This window comes from Podarcis tiliguerta (assembly GCF_965153285.1).
Source record: "Podarcis tiliguerta genome assembly, chromosome: 1".
Classification (NCBI taxonomy): Eukaryota; Metazoa; Chordata; class Lepidosauria; order Squamata; family Lacertidae; genus Podarcis; species Podarcis tiliguerta.
In genome coordinates this window covers 126087512-126109498 of record NC_139534.1, presented here as the reverse complement: position 1 = coordinate 126109498, position 21987 = coordinate 126087512, and the positions used below count along the sequence as shown (strand labels likewise).

At 44.8% G+C, this 21987-nt stretch overlaps 1 protein-coding gene and 1 long non-coding RNA gene across 3 annotated transcripts in view; one reads left to right on the top strand and one right to left on the bottom strand.

Annotated features, from left to right (window-relative positions):
- Window positions 1-13021, top strand: part of SLC38A6 (solute carrier family 38 member 6) — a gene marked incomplete at its 5' end in the record, with an annotated part of 51149 nt that extends 38128 nt beyond the window's left edge. For both annotated transcript variants that reach the window (XM_083438193.1, XM_083438192.1), the window contains 8 exons: window positions 5317-5382; window positions 6882-6935; window positions 7727-7806; window positions 9118-9218; window positions 9594-9718; window positions 11299-11443; window positions 11547-11641; window positions 12109-13021. In XM_083438193.1, the coding sequence (XP_083294319.1) occupies window positions 5317-5382; window positions 6882-6935; window positions 7727-7806; window positions 9118-9218; window positions 9594-9718; window positions 11299-11443; window positions 11547-11641; window positions 12109-12189 (747 nt within the window). In that variant the 3' untranslated portion in view covers window positions 12190-13021. The remainder of the gene's footprint in view (window positions 1-5316; window positions 5383-6881; window positions 6936-7726; window positions 7807-9117; window positions 9219-9593; window positions 9719-11298; window positions 11444-11546; window positions 11642-12108) is intronic.
- Window positions 1913-21987, bottom strand: part of LOC310678044 — a 71760-nt gene continuing 51685 nt past the window's right edge. The window contains exon 2 of the long non-coding RNA XR_014511581.1: window positions 1913-2892. This is a non-coding gene — a long non-coding RNA (uncharacterized lncRNA). The remainder of the gene's footprint in view (window positions 2893-21987) is intronic.

The window sequence follows — 21987 nt, the reverse complement described above, 5'->3', positions numbered from 1 at the left end:
GGGTGCAACTGTGGATCTAGTTTGCTCCTTCCTACCGTCTCTTATTGCACTGATTTATTCATCTGCCAAGATGAACCAGCAACAGAGTTTCGTTCAACATTAAGTGAGCTGAAATTTCTCAGAAGACTCCTTTCGAAGAAGAATGAAAACCTTTGAGAATTTTACTTCCCTACCAAATATTTTGGCAAATTCCCCCTCCCCCAGCTTCACTGCCCACAAATGGCATGGAGTATTTTCTTTTCTTTTATTATTGTATTTCACCAAATCCATATACCGCTTGATAGTAAAAACAAAGAAACATCAAAGCGGTTTATGAAAAGAATAAAGCAATGAGATTATCAATAAAGGCACTTAAAAGCAACTATTCTAAATATTCAAAAACCATTAAAATAAATGAATTCTGCGAGGCCACTGTTCCTTTTGAGCTGGGCAGGGCTTACCATAAACTTAGCATAAGCAAACCCCCACATAACTTAAGATGCAAGATGACGGTGTTTATTTTAAAGGTGAGGGATTTGATGCTGGAAAACAACTGAAAGGGAACACAGAGCTAGGCCTTGGAGCATGATAGAGCAAAGCAGATTTCCCCATGCTAGAAGCTCATTATTTTGGAGACCTGAATATAGAATTTATAGCACTTCATACGCTACCTTAGTGGCATAATTTCAGTTTCTGCATGGCTGCTTCCAACAGGTTCTGGTGACTTGCAACAAGGATTACACCCATGGGGGTGACCTATGACATTTTTTCCTTCCACTGCAAAGCAACCAGCTCCCAGGGTTGAGTAGCAGTCAAGTGTGAGTTGGTATGTTGCATATATTTCTAGGTTGTTTCCCTAATGTCAAAGCAGTGTGGGAAGAAGCCACACAGAAACAGCAGCCCAGGCCACAAAGGGAACATACGGCAAGTGCCAAGACTGACTCAGTTCATGTTCCACCTGTGCCATAGATTCACTATGGCGGCCTTCAGCTGGTCACTTATCAGGCACAGTTTCTTATCTGTAGAAAGAGAGAAAACGAGGAGGGTGTTAAAGGAAAACACAATAACGCTTGTAAGGCATTGTGCAGTGCGGCATAGTAAGAGCACTGAACTTGGACCTGGGAGATTTGGATTCAAATCTCTAGGCTGGTCGTTATTTATCATCCTAACCTAAGGTGTTAAAAATGGGTAAATCTCCTGCTTTGAACTTCTTGGAGAAAGGCTGAGATACAAATATGATTAATAATAATAATATTAAAAATTCAGAGACGTCCAGCAATTTATTGCAAACATGGGAGTTCTGATGTGCTCGGAATTCCCCCACCTGCAGAGGAATATGCTTCTGTTTAATTGAATTGGATAAGAGCAGAACACATGAATATTTTCACATGGCAGTCTGGATGAAAGCGGGTCCATCAGCAGTTGTGAAATAGTGGCTTTGTTCCTCACCCCTCACATCTTTTTGTGCGTGGCACACTTTTCTTCCTCTTCTTTGTCCTCTGTGTAAGTTTGAGCCTTGTGATTAAACCACGTTTTGTACAAGACTGGCTGCCTGTGCATCATCTCTCAAGTCGCTGTGCAGCTGCGCAGGCTCTTGAATGCGAAGGTCAGCTGCCTTGCCCCCATTATTTTGGGACTCTCCAAAAGTAAACAAGCCCCTAACAAATGGCCTCTCCCCTCCTCTTCCCTTTGGGGTATCTAGCCTAAGGCCCAGGATGAGATTAATCACCACCTGCTGAGTGGTCTGGACTTGCTGTTTTGACTTACTGTGGTTTTCTTTCTTCTTTCGCTGGGGGAGGGGAGAAGATTGGCTGTCTTTTAATGGCTCGAATTAAGGAGCAACATGGTAATGAGGTGCCATGTGCCCTGTTGCTGTAGAGAACATACTTTTTAATTTCAGAAGGCATTTTTACACTTAAAACAAAGGCTGATATGTGTGTTTGGGTGTGTGTGTGCTACTTAATTGGGTGCTTTATTCTGTTACCCCCTCCCCTTTCTTTTAAAAGCCCGCTACCTGCCCTGTGGATTCGGGAAGAAATGAAAGTGAATGAAATAATGCCTGCACTTAATAGGAGCTGAACTGCCTTGCTCCTAAGCCTTCTGTGCTAAGAGTTCAGTGTTGTTATTTTAGCAGCATAAGGAATGCCCTTAGCTTGCATTGACTTGCGTGCAGGTCTTTGATAACATGGACCAATTTTGTTCTTAGGTTTTTTTTTAAGAAGATAAAAATCATGTATAGGGCATCCAGCAAAAAAATGCCATCCAGAGTGCAAGACAACCAACCCATTAAGGAACTGAACCATGTGATAACATCAGACTTCAAAGCTGTCGAAGCAATTCCCTAAGGGCAGTGTCTGTCAAGAATTCCAAAATACGCTGTAGAGGTCTAGGAGATGGTAATCTTGAGCATCAGCCTCCTCTTAACTGAATCCCCATTCAGTAATATGGACTTTGGTCTACTTATGCCCAGCATGTTTCATCTCCTTGAGCTCTCCCAGTGGGTTGTGTTTTTGTTTTGTTTTGAGTTTTTAAACTTAGAACAACAAGCCATTTTCCCAGGTCAGTCTGTTTTTCAGACTCCTCTCTGTTTCAAAAGCGGCTTAAATACATGGCACTGGAGGCAGGTTTGCTGTTTGCATTCCAAGGTTCCTTTTTTATTGGTCCCATGTATGCTTCTGTTAAAGTCCCATTGTGCTCTTATCGGTCTTATTCTCAGTTAAGAAGGATACTCAGTCGGTGGTGGAGCACGAGACTCTTGAAATCCCAGGCTCATGGATTCGTGCCCCATGTTGGCCGAAAAGATTCCTGCATTGCAAAGGGGTTGGACTAGACCAGGCATGTCCAACTGGTCAGTTGCGATCTACCGGTCGATCGTGGGGCGTCCCTGGTTGATCGTGGTCGATCGCTCAACAACTTTGATGAATGCTCCCCCCAAAAAGCTCAACAGCTTTGGTCAATCCAATGGGTAGATCACTGCCAGTTATAGTGGGAGTAGATCGCAGTCTCTAGGGAATTGGACATGCCTGGACTAGGCGATCCATGTGGTCCCTACCAGCTCTATGTTTCTAAGAGTTCATAGAACTGCAGCCTTAGCCTTTGCATTCCTTACGAACCTTGTGTTCCTTGAAGCTTAAAAGGGATTCCCTCCTTGCACGACTGGGCATTGTACAAAGGCACCGTATACACATTTGCTTGGAAGTAGGTTTCACTTTGCTGAAGAGGGCTTTCTCCCTAGTGAGTGGGTTTAGGACTGCAGCCATATGATGCATTTGGCTTCAGTATAGAACTGGATTAGACACAGGGGAGGGAGGGGGTGTCACACATTTTGGCTGGCCTTGCCAGCTAGCCCTTACTTGCGATTGCCACCACCTCTGCTCTACTCCCCTGCACAGAGGACCCAGGAGAGGGGCAGGGTCTCATCTTTCATATGCTGAGCTTCAGAGTCACTGGGAAGCATAAGCCCAGCAGAAGATCGGAGATAACATCCATCTCTCATTTCATAGTGAGACAGGCAGTTGCTAGACTGGGGGTGTGGGGGAAGGAGTTCACCACCTGCAGCCTGGCAACGATATTTGTTGACTCCTGTTTGGCAGCTCTTCCAGGATGATGAATTAATGCAGCCTAAAAAGGTGTGATCGTGTGCATGTGGCAGAGGAAAGAGTAAACATGGAGGATGAAGAATGAAGATTGCAGGGAGGAATGGGCAAGAGACGAAAGAGCAGAGTGTGCTATCAAGACCACAAATGCTATTGAATACAGTTCAACCTTATCAATCATTGCTCGGAAGTGAATCCCACAGAGTTCAGTGAAAACTTACCCCTAAAAGAATGAGCCCAAGGTTGCTGACCTTAAACGTAAAGTGAGACACATGTGTTCTTCAAGCAATCATGCGTCTGCATGGAGTTCGATCTTGTATCTGCCTGTATTCATTGCTTAGAATTTAATGTAGCATTTTTATTAGTATCTGAAATTAATCCAGTGCTCCTTATTCACACTCCTTTGTGCAAACCAGTGAGGCCATACCTACAAATGGAGGTGGGGACCTTTAGATTTTAAGAAAATTACGTCCTTCAAGGTGATCTTCAGTCTCCATCTCCATTGAGCCATAAACGGATGCAGAAAGTTATCTCTGGCCCCAATGAGTCAGGGCCATTTTGTGTATCCTAAAGTGTCGATGTGGCACAGTAGGGGCACCCACCCACCATATAAACGTTTTTTTATCATTATATATTACCCTGCTGCTTAGAAATCCACATCTATATAAAATTTCCATTTGCCGCACTGAAACACTGGAAGGTGTATTAAATGCAGTTCAGTTTTCCAAACTAGTTGGTGTTTTTTGTTTTGCTTTTTGAAGATGGAAAAATGTCATGTTGAAATGCACACGGCGGTTTGCATATCATCTGTTGCTGTCACAAGCAGATACACTTTAATGTGTTCCGGAGGGGAAATCTTCACCAGGCATATGGAAACAATACTTTTACATTTACTGTAATTTTCTGTGATTGGTTTCTAGGGTGAGCCATCTGTTCAGATTATTGCCACTAAGAGAGGGAGGGAGGGAGAGAGAGAATGAGAGAGAGAGAGAGAGAGAGAGAGAGAGAGAGAGACTGTATATTGGCTACAGAAATTGGCTTAGCCCCGAGAGACCATCAGGCGGGTTGAAATCCCACCTTCGAGATCTTTGGCAGCCTGCTTCCCATCTTTATTACGGGAGTAACAATAAGCTACCTTGCAGGGTTGTTGAGAGTACATATGATCTAAGAATGACAGAGCTGTGCTCTAAAAGTGCTCTAGAGTTACTAGCATATTAGAATAATGCGTAGAGAGCCCAGCATTCTGTTCCCTAATGGAGCACCATTGTTTTAGATCTCCAGTCTTGCTCTCCGGACAAGTCATTATTTCCACTGCTTATTGCTGCATTTTAGAGCTAAGGTGTGGCTTAGCTATACTTCTGCCTAGCTCAGGGTACAATTCAGCATAGCGCAGAGCAGAATATGCACACTGGGAATGAAGTCTGCTTGCACAATAAGACTTTTGCCACCCTTCCACCCCCCCTGCACCCCCTAAACCTGTTCTGGATTCCTCCCCAACCCTCCAGAGCAGGCACCCCCAAACCTGGCCCTCCAGATGTTTTGGGACTACAGTTCCCATCATCCCTGACCACTGGTCCTGTTATCTAGGGGTGATGGGAGTTGTAGTCCCAAAATATCTGGAGGGCCGAGTTTGGGGATGCCTGCTCCAGAGCATGTGAGTGGACCTCATTCTGTGCATGCAACAACTTCGTTGAATCCTGCCCATTGTCTGCAAAGTATTAACTGTATTCTTTCTCTGCAGGTCATAATTAAAAAGTGGTCCATTCCTTGCCCTCTGCCACCAAGGCTTGCTATGGGGTTCTCCCAGGTATGCACCTTTCCTGACTTATCTGTAATTCTTTGATTGCAAAAGAGCTTACCACATTTAACTGTAAAGTGGTAAGTTGGTCAATTATTTTTCGTTGTTTGAAATTGCACAGAAACAGCAGAAATGCCTTACACTGATACAGTGGGATCTTTGGATCCATACTGCGATTATAGTTGTCATTTCCAAGGCTCTTACCGTATTTTTCGCCCTATAGGATGCACCGTCCCATAAGGCGCATCTAGTTTTTTGGGGGGGAAATAAAGGGGAAAAAATTATTTTCCCCCCAGGCGCGGGGCTGGGGCGGGGGAAGCCCGAGCTTCCCCCGACCCCAGCCCCCAAACAGGCAGCTCTCTGCAAGCTGTGGGAGCCCAGCGCTGGCTCCAGCTGCTTGCTGAGAGGTCCGCGAAGCCTGGACACGCTGAGCTCCGCACACAGGCTTCAGCATGCAGGCAACTCTCCGCAAGCAGCGGGAGCGCTCCCGCTGCTTGCGGAGAGGTGCGCGAAGCCTGCATTCGCCCCATAGGACGCACACACATTTCCCCTTCAATTTTGGAGGGGGGAAAGTGCATCCTATAGGGCGAAAAATACGGTATTTTATGACTGTGACATATTTGTGAAAAATAACATATTAACGGCACTGCAGGGGATGTCTATGCCCTCCACTCCTGAATGTTACACAGCTTCAGGTTCCAGAACGTCCCAGTGTATAGTATGTGTCCAATAATGTCAGCACCTTGCTGAAGCAGCTAAGCAGGTTTAGTGTTTACCTGGGAACCATGTACACCACCTTGAGTTCCATGTTGGAAGAACGGCACGGTATAAATGTCAGAAAATAATAAATGACAGACATCTGGGTGCAGGCTATTCTGGAGGCATACATTCGTCTGTTATGAGAAGTCCATACAGAAGTTTATATAACCCTGAAAGGATGGCTTTAAAAGAGGATTAGACAAATTCATGGGTGCTAACTCTGATGGCCATGTTCTGCCTACACTGTCGAAGGCAGAAATGCTTCTGAATACCGGTTGCTGGAAACCACAGGAAGGGAGAGTGCAGTTGCGCTCAGATCCTGCTTGAAGGCATCTCATGGGCTTTGGGTTGGCCACCGTGAGAACAAGATGGTAGAGTGGAGGTGTGTGTTTCACCAGCCTGATCCAGCAGGGTTCTTGTTATGTTCTTATGCTGACATGCTTGCACTGAGTGATTTGCAAAGAAAGTTGTGCTTCTTATAATGGAAGGATGACTTCCTCCATAGTAGCTTGTCTAGGGATAAGCGGGAGGTTAAGGAAGCATCCATACGCACATCTGCAACCATTTCTCATGTGTTTTGGGTTGCAGTGTAGTGAAGGTGCACAACCGGTGGTGCATAAGTGTCGAAGCAATGTTACTGTGAGCTGGAGTTACGCAGTCAGTCACTGGATTTCAGAGTATTTGTTATAAAATTATGGGGTGGGAAGCCAGCCGATGAGTCTCATTTCTTGCCTCTGTGTCCTACACAGGCCTCAAATTCTACTGAAGATTGTAAAGCAGCGCTGTTTAACTTTTCTGCAGAGGTAATCTTAAATCATCCTCTTAACAGATCACAAGAGTTTGCAAAAATGTATTCAAGCATCGGGCTAAGCCAGGGTTTCTCAGTTTGTGTGTCTCCTCGTGTGTGTTGCACCCTGCTCTGGTGATAAAAATAATATGAGTGTGGAATTTAAATGTTCAAAGCCCTGTCGGCATATGGCTAAAACAAAGGGTTAATTTAGAATCAGGCCATTGTCCATCTAGCTTAGCACTGTCTACCCTGACGGGCGGTGGCTCTGCAGAATAGTTTCAGACGGGATATTCCCAGGTCTACCTGGAGGTGCCAGGGAGTGAACCTGGAACTGTTTGCATGCAAAGCAGTTGCTCTGTCACTCAGCTTTGGTCCTTCCTCGGCAGCCCTTTGAGAATCTGTGCAACCCAGCTCTTATTTTATTATATACATTTGTATCCTACCTTCCTTTAAAAAATGTCCAGGGTATACGTAACAACAAAATATAACATTAAAAACAGTCAATTTTTTAAAAAAGCATCATAACTCTTGAGGGATAGTCTATGGACTCAGCGATACAGCTGCAAATAAAATGTTTTAAGTGTGTTGTAAAGTGCATTATAAAAATGTGGCACTAGATGGCGATTGTGAGCTACGGCAGATTCAATATATTTTCCACAACTTTTTTTTTTTAAGGATTTTCACAACATTTTAAATGTGTGTCTAGATTCCACCAGGAAGGTTATAGAAATGAGTATCAAATATTTATAGGTTGCATTTCAGCAGCGTGACTTTTCTTCCGTTTTTCTTTTCTTTTTTTGGCAGAGTGCATATGCCATTCCAACGATGGCTTTCTCATTTCTCTGCCATACATCAGTGTTGCCAATTTATTGCGAGCTCCAAAGGTAACATGTGATTTGTAAACGCGTATCATTTTTAAAAAAAATTGTTGTTGGCTGTGACTGCTGCCATTCTCAGAACATAAGCTTCCTGATTCATTTAGTGTTCATGTCCAAAAGGAATGCCAAATTTATTATATGTCTGATTCTCCCAATACACTGGACCAGTAAGCTGTCTTCCCTAACCTTGAGTCACCAGATATTGTTGGGCTACTACTTCATTTATGAATTGCTTCCCATGAGATATCTCGAAGCAATTTACCTATGGCAGTTGCGTATTTAAAACCTGTCAAAGCTCCCGTTGCTCGGTCCCTGCTCCTGCCAACCTAGCAGTTTGAAAGCATGTCAAAAGTGCAAGTAGATCAATAGGTACCGCTCCAGCGGGAAGGTAAACAGCGTTTCTGTGTGCTGCTCTGGTTCACCAGAAGCGGCTTAGTCATGCTGGCCACATGACCCGGAAAAACTGTCTGCGGACAAACGCCGGCTCCCTTGGCCTATAGAGCGAGATGAGCACGCAACCCCAGAGTCAGTCACAACTGGACCTAATGGTCAGGGGTCCCTTTACCTTTAACTTTAATCTCTAGCTATGCTAGCACAAAGCCCGCCTTGTTTCTCTTTACTTCTGCTCTCTGCCCAGCAAGGGACCAACGTATTTCACTTAAGGCTGGAAACAGATCTGCGTAATTGGTAGACTTTCTGGGAGGTATTCAATGTAGCACTATAGCAACCATTCCCTTAACAGACAGAGCAATTCCCTCTCTCTTCCCACCCCGCTGTTCTGAGGGTTATCTTGCGCCCCACCCCCAGGGCCAATGGGGGGGGGAGAGGAGAGAGACCCATTGCACTAGTGGAAAAACTTGCATTGGCTTCTGCTGGTGGGTCTTGTTAACTGCATCCGGTCCTATGTTTCAAAAAATTACCTGTCAGCCATCATTTCTAGGTGTGTCCTGAGACCTGCAGGATCTAGCAGAGACTGTCTGTACTCTCCCTCTTCAATCTAAGTCTGGATGCAGGCAGTTTTGTTATTGTTATTTTTGTTTTATTCTCCTTCCTCCCCATCCCGCTTTGTATAACATCTTCCCTGATAAAGAGTTCTTTAGAACCTGAAAGTGTGCACGTTACTAATTAAGATTTGACAGTTTTCAATCAAACAATTCAGAATTGTTTCACGGTTTTAGTGGTAGGCCAGCCCAGAAACCTGTTTCATATGCGCATTGGGAAGATGTGAAACAGTCAATAGCAACTTCTTTCCTGCATTTTCATACTCCTCCTCCTAAAGTCTTAAATAATGTCTTATTTTTCTCTCTGTGTTTGTAGTCCATCCAAAAGCAGGATGCAGAAGGTAGCCAACACTGGGATTAGCCTGAGCTTTCTGGTTTATTTTGTGTCAGCGCTATTTGGATACCTCACTTTTTATGGTACGTTTTAAAAGTATTAATTCCTGTTTCTTCATAAGTGATGGCGCAGGCCTGTGCAATCGTGTGACCCACTAGGTTTAACACTGTCTTAACAGTGGGGCTGGGGCTGCCATCCGTTTGAACAAGTCTCTAAAATGTGCCAATATCTTTTCTGCAATTGCTTTTTGCAGGTTTAAAACAGTAGTGGGCACTTTTTCAGGGAAGCTTGTATACTCTGACTAAGCTTCACCTTAAGAACCCCTGCTTACTTGCCAGCAATCTCCGAACAGTTTAAGAACCCCTGCAAAAGCACGAGCCTGCTGTTTATTGTATGGGTGGGGTCCAATTCAGATTGCGGCTTGCAATTTTAATAACCTTTCCCCTCCAAAATTTCAGACCATGTGGACTCAGAATTGCTGCAAGGATACAGCACGTACCTGCCCCATGACACTGTAATCATGACTGTAAAACTGGGCATCCTCTTTGCGGTGCTGCTGACGGTGCCCCTAATCCACTTCCCTGTAAGTATTGCAAAAGACCTGATTGCTGGCCCAGCAAAAGTGGCTCCCTTAATTATTTGCAGGCCCCGCCATCCTAGTCTTGGCTGTCTCATCCATTTGTCTTGCGGTGGATCACAGTGCTGTGCTTGTGTATGTTCCGTTAACAGCGGCAAAGGAACAAGGCCTAAACCGCTAAGCTAATTTGTGCTTTCTTTCTTTCTTCTTCTTCTTTTTTAACGAGTTTTAGATCTGAGCTGACTCACAGCATTGCTTGCAGTTTGCAGAATGTGGCGTTCCTAAAGTTTATTTGGTTTGATTTTTTTTTTGGTTTTGTTTCTGTTTTCTTCATATTTGGTTTTCAAGCAAGCGTGCATTTTAATGTAAATAGGAGTCAGCAAGAAGTGGCCTTTGCTAATGATTTCCTGCAAGCAAGCTCAAAACGGATCTTCCTGACATGGAGTTTACTTTAAGTTTTTAACAGGGATTGTAGAAAACCACAAAACTGCTGCTGGCCACAGCCATTTCTGAAATCCCCCGCTGTATTGGGGCCAAACTAGATGTCACACAGTCGTATATAACATTGGCTCCAAACCTCTTTTTAAAAATGAACAGCGTTTATGGGAGGTGGCTGCACATTTGATTAGAGTATCAGCCGAGGGAAATGCTATGCTTCACTACTTATTCAGACTCCTGAAAGCTGTCCCCCCCCCCTTTCCCCCCTTTGTTTGGAAAAGCAGATAAGGAAACACTCTTGAGGAAGAAGAGTGCAAGTGGTCTTATGGCCAGTTCACACATTATGTAGTAACAAGTCCAGGATTCCCACCAGGGGTGCCATCTCCTGGGGGCTGTGCCCTTTGCCCCCCTCCCAATTATTTTGGGAGGGTGCCAGCCCCCCCCCCGAGTGTCCCCAAAAAATCAGCGGGTGGAGGAGGTTGAATGCGGAGCAGAACACAGCATGGCTTCAGGGATCAACTCCTTCCTCTCCTCCTGCTACAAAGATGAAGGAAGGTCACTTCCAGTGGCAGGAGGAGGAACCAATGGCCATTGAAGCTGCCACGGTGCTCAGCTCCTCCCCTGGCTCCTCCCAACGTCCTGAAGTTCCACATGTGATGTCAGCCCCCTCCCCCCCATCCCAGCAAATCGCCCTTGCCTCTTTTTGCAACCTAGTATATACCCAACAGGGAACTTCACCTAGTCATGGCTCTCACACAATCTATGTGTAATGTGTTAAGATCTTGGTCCTAAGTGCAAATCGGCAGTCTTTGGTGAGCAACAATCCAGATGCCAATTTTTTGTTTTGCTTTGTTTTGTGGGGATTCAGTAATGGACGGGGTTCAATTAAGTTGTTAAGTGTGGAACAAGGTCCACTTGCACGGCAGGCCTTGCCCCCTGTTCCTCCTGCCTTCCCTAAATGTACACTGGGGGTGGGGGAGACCCAGAACAGGTTTAAGGAGTGCGCAGGGAAGTTGCAATGTGCAAGTGGACCTCGTTCCATGCATGCAATACCCCTCTTAGCGCTACCTTGAATTCCACCCAATGGACTTCAGATTTATTTATTACTGGTCTGATAGGCTTTTATTTTTCTCCTTTGAATTCCACAGGCGAGGAAGGCTGTGATGATGGTGTTTTTTTCGCATCTTCCTTTCTCCCTGACCTGCCACATTCTTGTCACTTTGGCGCTCAATGCGACAGTTTTCTTGATTGCCATGTATGTGCCTGACATCAGACACCTTTTTGGAGTGGTTGGTAAGTTTGTGTGCTTTCATCTTCCCCAATCCTATATTCTAAAAAAAATCTGCATGTAAGCCTCGCCGTGACTAAATAACACCCCCCCCCCATCTTTTTAAAGGCTCAACCACATCCACCTGCTTGCTCTTTGTGTACCCTGGGCTGTTTTATCTGAAGATTAGCACAGAGGATTTTATATCGAGACAGAAGCTTGGGGTAAGATGCCAACCTAAGTTCTTTGTTTTGGAATGCTAATGTGGAAGGTACTTAAAGCAGTTGCTAAAGCGCATGGTCCTCTCTGACTTGTGCCATTTCAAGGAGTTTAGGATCATAATGCTGAAGGCCCCCCCGCCCCCGCCATCCAATAGCAGATCATATGCAGTTATGTCTAGCCATTACTGTCTTGGAGGTCACTGCAGCCTTACCCAGTTGAAAGGGCAAATTCCTTGGTGTAATTGTTTCCTAACCCACAAGTGCAGTTTTTGGGAATAGATGTCTTATTCTCAGTGATGTCTGCATACCAAGGAGAGGTTTTTATCCTGTTGTTTTGATTTAAACCCTTTAAAAGCCTCTACCACCTAAGAGGTAAAACGATTTTCTGTCCACCACTCTGTATGTGTAACAGAAGAGTAAATTGGTTTCTCCTGCTTAGGATTAAAACATTCATGTGATTTTCTTCACAGGCATGTGCACTGCTAGTTCTTGGCCTCTTGTTTGGTATTGTCAGTTTAGTACTGATCATTTATGATTGGATTCATCAGTGAAATAATCCCTGCCACCTTTGCAGCAGCCCAAATGATCATTTCTGGCTATGTCTAAAGCAAAATCTCTCAATTGGACGCCAGAAAGAGACTGTCTGGGGCTTTGAAAACCACCACAAACCAAACTCCCAACCAATTATCTCTTCATTCACCAAAGCAGCCTTTGTGATCCTGCAAATGTATGCTGGAGCTAGAGAAGATGGAGGATTTCCACAGTTCTTCCTCTCTCCCATTTTTTATTTTTATTCCTACATGCAGTAGCTAACAAAATCAAGCGAGGAAACTCGGAGCCCAATGGCATTGTGTTAACATTGCCTAGATCTGGTCTTAGTCGCATAATGGGACCTAGTGGAGATTGCAGCGTGTGAAGATCATTTGTGAATTGCTCCTTGCCGATTAGTGAATAATCAATTGTCTCGTGTCAAAATGTGGAATCGTTATGGCTGAAATCCAGCAAGACAGGTGGTCTTCTCAGAACGTTGGTTGAAAATTGCTGAAATCTTTCTACACCTGTTACTGTCAGTTTCACAGAAACAGCTTGCAAACTCTCTCCAGCCTTCTTCCAGAGTGCTTAGATTTGCAGATCGAAACCAGGCCTGGTCTTAAGTTTGATTAAAACCTGCCGTATGAGACAATTTACAGTTCAACAGAGGAGTAAAATATGATGGTGAAATTACTCTGCCTTGCCCACGTGTCCTGACTTCATAACTGAACAGTAAAATATGTATCGTTTTATACTTCAGTGCAATTAATGATAAAGTTCCCATTTTATGAATCATCCTTAATGTCAATACAGACCTAATTCAAACCATATGTATTAAATTGACATGGTACAGTCCTGTCATATGTCTATGGCACTTCAGAATTCACATATAACTAGGTTTTGGGGGGGAGTACCTCTAGTTTCTCAATACCTCCCTGCTTTTGAAAATGTTACACATCAAGGAAAAGGTGGTTCGGGGACTGGAGTGGTGGAGAAGAAAGCAGGATTAGAAGCTTTCCGCAGCAGAGGAGAGCAACTAAGATGATCAAGGGTCTGGAAACCAAGCCTTATGAGGAATGGTCAAAGGAGCTGGGTATGTTTAGCCTGGAAAAGAAGAGACTGAGAGGAGATAGGTTGATGAAGAACTAGAGTTTGGCTTTGACATCCCGTTTTATCACTACCCTAAGGAGTCTCAAAGCGGCTAACATTCTCCTTTCCCTTCCTCCCCCACAACAAACACTCTGTGAGGTGAGTAAGTCAGAGAGATTTCAGAGAAGTGTGACAAGGCCAAGGTCACCCAGCAGCTGCATGTGGAGGAGCAGGGAAGCGAACCCGGTTCACCAGATTATGAGTCCACCGCTCTTCAACTATCTGAAGGGCTGTCACATGGAAGATGGCGCAAGCTTGTTTTTTCCTGCTCTGGAGGGAGGTAGTTGGCTTCAAGTTATAAGAAAGGAGATTCCAACTAAACATCAGGAATTCTTATGGACAGTAAGAGCTGTTTGTCAGTGGAATGGACTTCCTCATGAGGTTGTGGACACTCCTTCCTTGGAGGTTTTTAAGTAGAGGTTGGACGGTCATTTAAATGACCCCTGGGGTCCCTTCCAGCTTGTATGATTCTAATGAAGGGGTCTCATTCTATGGGAGCACTTTCAAGGAAGGCAATTAAGACAGTATCTAGAAGATCAGCCAGCTTGAATCGGCGCAGGCTAGATCTTTTGGGAGCTGCGATCTGAAACATTTAGAGGACACCAGTTTCGGGGAGGCTGGTCTATTGCAAAACTAGGACTGCGTCGCTTCAAAACCTTCTGAGTTTGATTTGGTCCAAACACCACATTCATTGAAGTTTAGAAAACTAGGGACTAGGAACATAGGAAGCTGCCTTATGCTGAGTCAGATCATCTAGGTCATCTGTCTCCAGCTCTCCAGAGTTTCGGGACAGGCGTTTTGTCTCAGCCCTATCTGGAGATGCCGGGGATTGAACTGGCATGCAAAATGGATGCTCTGCCTCTGAGACCTTCCCCTAATTTACATGGCTGAAATTGTATAGCCCAAAAATGGAATATGTATTTTGAGTCAGTTTTAAAGAAGAGAACAGAAGGAACTATGTTAAGGGAGAATTGGGTGCCATTGGAGAAAGTAATGTGGTGTCTGGGAGAAGATTTTATTAAAATAGAGGCCGAGCAGCCACCCTGAACCTCAAAGCAAGACAAAGGGGAAAGAATCGCCCGAGAATTACCGTATTTTTCTCTCCATAGGGTGCACCGGACCATAGGGTGCACGTAGTTTTTAGAGGGGGAAATCAAGAAAAAAAATCTTATTTCCCCCGCAGCCCCAAAGAAGAAGAGAAGAAGAGTTTGGATTTGATATCCCGCCTTTCACTCCCCTTCAAGAGTCTCAAAGCGGCTCACATTCTCCTTTCCCTTCCTCCCCCACAACAAACACTCTGTGAGGTGAGTGGGGCTGAGAGACTTCAGAGAAGTGTGACTGGCCCAAGGTCACCCAGCAGCTGCATGTGGAGGAGCGGAGACGCGAACCCGGTTCCCCAGATTACGTGACTACCGCTCTTAACCACTACACCACACTGGCACAGCGTACAGGCTGCGTGCAACCTCTCCCTGCCGGAGGGGCAGTGCACGACTATCCCTAAAGACTTCCGAGCGCAGTGCAAGTTCCCGCTGCGCTCCTCAGGCTTCGGGTTCCTTTTGCTGAAGCCGGGAGAGCAAGACTCTCCTGGCTTCAGCAAAAGGAACCTGAAGCCTCCAGAACGCAGCGGGAACTTGCGCTGCGCTCCGAAGGCCTTCAGGCGGCTATCCCTGAAACCTGGAGAGCGAGAGGGGTCAGTGCGCACCGACACCTCTCGCTCTCCAGGCTTCAGCGAAAGCAACGCGAAGCCTCTGGAGTGCGGAGGAAGCGCTCCCTCTGCGCTTCGGAGGCTTCGCGTTGCTATCGCTGAAGCCAAGGAGCCTGCATTTGCTCCATAGGACGCACACACATTTCCCCTCAATTTTTTGGAGGGGAAAAAGTGAGTCCTATAGAGCGAAAAATACGGTAGTGTTCCTAATACGTTTATTCATTAAAATATTTATATTCCTCCTTTTGTGCCAAAGGGCCTTCATGGTGGGTGACAAAAAGAAATGCAGCAATTGAAGACAGCAAACTTAAAAAAAAATAAGCAGCAACCATCAAATAAGCAGCAACGGCAAAATCACAAGAGGGACCTGAAGGGTAGCCTAATGACGAATGGGAAAAAGTCTACTCCACAGTCAGAAGGCTTAAAAAGACTTGGGGAAAATATGCAGCCTGCCCCCTGCCCCTAGAAAGCTAGCAGCGAAAGGGCGGGCTGCACTTCCCCAGGGGGAGAGTTCAGGACCCCTGTAGAAAAGGCTTTGTCGCAAGAGATGCTGCACCGGAACAGAGGGTGGCAGCGTACTTGGAATTTAATCGGGGAGCACGCTCAAAGCTTTTCATATACATGATCTTAATAATCCTTACAGCAATTCTGTAAGGTAGGTCAGACAGAAGTATTGCCCTGCCACTGCTCATACCTGCATGAAATGAATGTGGTTGGCACCAAAATACTGTGGCCAGTATTGGATAAAATTGGTATTGTTGTGATGAGGCTGCTATGGAAACGATACTGGAAAATCACACACACACACACACACACACATATATATATATATATATATATATATATATATATATACATACAGTGGTACCTTGGGTTAAGTACTTAATTCGTTCCAGAGGTCCGTTCTTAACCTGAAACTGTTCTTAACCTGAAGCACCACTTTAGCTAATGGGGCCTCCTGCTGCTGCCGTGCCGCCAGAGCACGATTTCTGTTCTCATCCTGAAGCAAAGTTCTTAACCTGAAGCACTATTTCTGGGTTAGCGGAGTCTGTAACCTGAAGCATATGTAACCTGAGGTACCACTGTATGTATGTGTGTGTGTGTGTGTGTGTGTATATATATATATAATCTACAAAAAACCTGATGGCTCCCTAGGACACACTATCTACCGGAAAAAAACACACACCAACCGCTACTTACATGCACAATCACACCACCACCCTGCACAAATAAACTCCGTAGCCAAGACTCTCATCTCCAGAACCAAACGCCTGGCTGACGAAGACCACTTGACAACTGAGTTACAGAATCTCTCAAATGTGTTAATTGCCAATGGATACCAGCAAAACAGGGTTACGAAGCTAATCCAAAAAGAAACACCCCCCAAAAACCAAGACACAGAAGAAAACAATGGCATAGCCCTCCTTCCTTATATCAAGGGCACCACAGATAAAATTAGCAAAATCCTCCATAAACACAATATCAAAACAGCCTTTTGCACCAACCAAAAAATAGCCAATATCCTCAGAAACCCCAAGGATAAAATTCAGTTGGAAAACCAAGGGGTCTATGAAATACCCTGCAAAGTCTGCCCAGCCACGTACATTGGACAAACAAACAGACGAATAAATGCACGGATCGCAGAACACAAGAATGCCGTCAAAAAAGAAGAAAAAACTTCCTCTCTTTTCCAACACATGAAAGAAACAGGACACGAAATTAATTTTGCAGATTCCAAATTGCTCTTTAACATGGAACATCACCACAAGAGAATAATCATGGAAGCCATCGAGATAGAGAAACACCCTCACAACATGAACAAGCGTGACGACACATCCCGCTTGCCAGACATCTGGAAATTAGCCCTCCCCACAAAATCTGACACCAGATCCAGAGGCACACAGAACGCCATCACCAATCAACCACACCAGACCCAAACCCAGACCCTCTCCACAGATAAATTACAGACACCATCCAGTAGCCAAACCAGGGTGGCACCTCCGGATGCTGCACCCCCATGCAATCCCTACACAGATCTGGCTGGCACAGGCCACAAAACCACAGCTCGCCCCTATACACGAAGCCAAGCCAGAGCACAACCAAGTGCAGTACAGCCATCTTCTCAGAAAAACTCTTCACAAAGTTCAAGAGTTCAAGACACGAAGGCTTTAGCAACTAATCCACACCTAATGACCCACCTAAGTGGGATTCAGGAAATCACTCAAGAAATCACTCAAGATATCCCTCAAGTAATTAAGGAACAAAAGAAGAAAAGGCACACTAGCCTGGGAACCTCCTCTCTGCCCAGAACATTGGAGGCTATACACCACACCTCCTCAACAGTATTTATAGGAACTCAAACACTGAGATCCTGCTCTGTTCCAGTAACAAGAAGCCGAAAGCACCAGCCTGAAGATGACGAGTGAGACCTCGTCGAAACGTCGCCTAGACACCCCAACTTTTACACGGGAAGACACCCGAGGACACCAAAACCTGCATTCCTGTACCCGTGAAAATCTACGAAAGCAAATATATATATATATATATATATGGTGTGCAAGAGTGTTCCAGAGGGCAGGAGAATATTGCCTCTTATTTTGAGTTCTGAAAAGCATTAATTAACAATGTCACAAACGTGGGGAGACTATCTTGATTTGTAAACACCACTTCTATTGTGTTTATGCCAAGGGGGGAACCTCCAGATTAGCTATGCTGCGAACACTTCTGGGCAAAGCCAATATTATTCATGGAGTAGAAACAACAACATTTTCCCCTCTCTCCCCCGAAATCGTCCCAAGGGATGGTTTGTATTTTAAACCGAGAGAGCCTTTCATCTGCCTTGAAAATCGTATGCTCAAAGGAAGCGAGTTTCTCCAGAAAATAGGAGCTTAACATGAAATTATGACATTAAACCTTATACTGGAATGGCAAGAATTCAGAGTGCGGAGTTCCTCATTATTTCCAGATGGATGGAAGGAGTTTAATTTTGGCTGAGAGCTTACAAAAGCATCCCTGCCTCCGGAGCACTCCTGCCTGCGTGCTGGAACTTCCTGCCAAAAGCACCAAAAACCCCCTCCATGGCCCAAGGTCTGCTGTGAGATTTCTCCATTCCAAGTTGGACGACCTTTTGCTTCCCTTACAGGACTTGCACTGTCTGTCAATAGGTGCGCCTCTCCTTGAGGACTTGGCATGCGCAAGATCTAGCCATGGGCTAAAAGCGCTTTTAAAATAGCCTGGAAATCTGCCTCGGATTTGGCAGCCTAGATGGAAGCCAGCACTTCAGACCCACAGCGGCTCTCGTTCTCTTTTTTTTATATATAATCTTTTTTATTGAGTTTTTTACACAAAATATAAAACAAAACAAGACTAAAAAACAAAAAAAACAAAAGGTACACAATACAAAAACACATAAAACAACAACATAATACAAGACAAATCAGAAAAGAAAAAACATTAATAAAAACAATTCCATCTTTATAATATTTCTTTCATTTACTTATTTCCCGACTTCCCCAAACCTCCCTTCACTGTATTCCAAAACACCTATTTGATCAGCAAATCCCTATCCTCTGTCTCAATTAGTCCTTGTCATAGTTTTAACATTTTTGTATAACTTAATCTCTTTAAAATATTAAATCCTTAGATCTTTACACTTTACGACTTTTATACTAATAACCTTTTAAATTCAATCTGATGTCATTTTAACATTCATTGGTCTTATAATATTTCTGTAGATAATCTTTAAATTTCTTCCAGTCTTCCTCCACCGTCTCTTCTGCCTGGTCTCTGATTCTGCCAGTCATCTCGGCCAGTTCCATATGGTCCATCACTTTCATCTGCCATTCTTCCAGCGTGGGTAGCTCTTGTGTCTTCCAATACTGTGCGATAAGTATTCTTGCTGCTGTTGTAGCATGTTCTCCCTTTGCCTCCACCACTCCAGTTCACACAAAAAAAGTTAAAACGAACATTAACATTGTCAATAAAAGACAGGTGTTAAAAACCAAACTATAATTAAAATCAGCAGTAAGCTAAAAACATTCAAATTACATGTCAACTCCTACATGTCTGGATAAAGGCTGGCCTGAACAGAAACGTTTTTATCAGCTGTCAGAAACAGTACAAGCGATGGCAAATGGCTGGTGTCACTAGGCAAGGAGTTACAAAGTTCCAAAGCTTATTTAAGGTTTCATTGCAACCAAGCAGTACGCGTTTTGTTTTCTTCTGATCGGTAAGTCCTAGGCTCTGTGGTTTAACCCACAGTGCCACCCACGTCCTGTTTTCTCGCATACACGCCCTATAAAAAAGGATTCTTCACTGGTGTGGAAGCCAACTCACATGCGCTAGAATAAAACATAGTCTTAAGCGCTCACTTCGTAGCCTTGACAAGTGGTCTTCATCACCCTTTCCTTTCCCAGGATCTCTTAATTCTCCAGATTCACAGGCTTAGCTCTGCAGTTATTCTCAGCTGTCTTGGTCTGTGCGATGAAATTCCTAAATAGATAACAGATGGCAAAAACGCACCTTGTGCAAAAAGTGAAGACAGCTGTAAATCAATGATTACTTGTTGCCTTATCCCCCAGGGCCTGATGAGGCATCCCCCTTTTTTCTGAAGTTCCTGGAAATTTTCCTTCTGTGCTTTTCCCCCCTCTTTCCAAAAAAGGATCAGATCTGTCAACATTGCTCGTTCATAACATCTTGGAAAGAGGAGCTGAACTGTAGAGCAGTCTTGAAATTCAGGGTGCATGAAGCTTAGCTAGAAGCACATAACAGGGTTTCTTCTGATACTGGCGTGAGTTCTCAAGGATTGATCAGACAGTGCGTGAGACCCTAAAAGTTAATACAGAAGCCAGAGAAAATGCAGTTTGTTAACTTCCATTTGCACCCAATATAGGATGTGCCAGGGCTTAACAAAATGTTCTTGGCTGGCAAAGGAAGAACACAATCCACTACTCCAAGGCTGAAGAATTTGAGGTCCTCTAGATGATGGACGCGGGTGGCACTGTGGGTTAAACCACAGAGCCTAGGACTCGCCGATCAGAAGGTTGGCGGTTCGAATCCCCGCAACGGGGTGAGCTCCCGTTGCTCGGTCCCTGCTCCTGCCAACCTAGCAGTTTGAAAGCACGTCAAAGTGCAAGTAGATAAATAGGTACCGCTCCAGCGGGAAGGTAAATGGCGTTTCCGTGCGCTGCTCTGGTTCGCCAGAAGTGGCTTAGTCATGCTGGCCACATGACTCGGAAGCTGTACGCCGGCTCCTTCAGCCAATAAAGCGAGATGAGCGCTGCATCCCCAGAGTCGGCCACGACTGGACCTAATGGTCAGGGGCCCCTTTAGCTTTTTAGATGATGTGCTCCTGACTCCTATCGACTTGCATTGCTCCTCCTGCATTTTAGGGAGGTTGGACCAGATGACTCTTCCGACTCTCCAATCCCATGATTCTGTGATTCAGTGCTGGACCATTGGCCGTGCTATGGATTTTATAGAACTTGGGTGGCATCCAACAAATGTGTCCTGTCAGAGGAAAGATATACACCTGCACAGTGGGACTTCCCCCCCCCCACCGCACCTCTCCTTCCTCTGTGCACCCGCTAAATATGATCTGGGGTTCCCCAACCCTTTAGAGCGGATTTTGGAAGGGCGTGGGACATGCATGGGCGGAGGAGAGGGATGGAAAGCTCTGTTGCGCAGGGTTAAATCCTTGCGCTGATGGGATGTGTTAGCTGGATGCCACCCCTATAGTCTCAGTAGGACCATAGATCTTTAAAATCTAGAGATAGAGATTTCCAGTCCCAATAGGACCAAGACTTGCCGGTCAGATTCCAACATCCTCTTACCAGCTCACTGTTCTATGACGGTCAGCTGGTACTATGCTATGTGCTGTTGTTCTTTGTGGGGGATATATAAAATAGACACAGCTGCCTGCATTTTTCGATTCTCCTTGGGGAATGTGGCTATGCACCCTCTTTTTTCCGGAGGCGCTGACATGCTGAGCTTCAAAATTTTGCTGCTACCACACCACTGTTTTTGTTGGCTGCGTAACTCTTGGCTATCAAGATGTGAAGCTTCCCTGGCATAGAGATCCAACGATGGGAAAAAGCTTAACCTGCTGTTTTCTGCCTCTTATGCAGCTGTTGGAAGATTGAAATAGACCTGCCAGGGAAGAAAAGAAGAAAACCTCTTATGGCCTGAAGGCACTTTATGCCAAAGCCTTATTCCTGCTAAGCAGGTCTTGGTCTGGTCAGTGACTGGATGGGAGACCACTGGGGAACTTGGTTTACATAAGCGCTTTATCAAAGCTCCCTCAGTTTCTATATTTTTCCATTCCCCCCACCCAATATTCAATTCTTTACAATCCCACACCAGTTTCCATTTTTTAAAGAAGCAAATACTAATGAAAAACCAGCAGCATTTTGGTGCAAATTTATCCTAAAGCACACATCTTTATGTGCATTTCCCCCCAATGTACACATTTTCTGAAAGCAATGTTCCCTTACCGAATACATTTTTGTATGCTATTTCCTCCGAAAGATGCATTTTTATTCATACGTCACCCCAGTATACGGCTCTTTGTATGCATTACTTGACTGGTGAACCGTGCTTCAACATTCTGGGAAGTGAGAATTTCAAAGAATGGCTGTGTTTCAGTTCAACTGCATCAATAGGAGTATAGCATCTAGATCAAGGGAAGTAATAGTACCACTGTATTCTGCTCTGGTCAGACCTCACCTAGAGTACTGTGTCCAGTTCTGGGCACCACAGTTCAAGAAGGACACTGACAAACTGGAACGTGTCCAGAGGAGGGCAACCAAAATGGTCAAAGGCCTGGAAACGATGCCTTATGAGGAACGGCTAAGGGAGCTGGGCATGTTTAGCCTGGAGAAGAGGAGGTCAAGGGGTGATATGATAGCCATGTTCAAATATATAAAAGGATGTCAATAGAGGAGGGAGAAAGGTTGTTTTCTGCTGC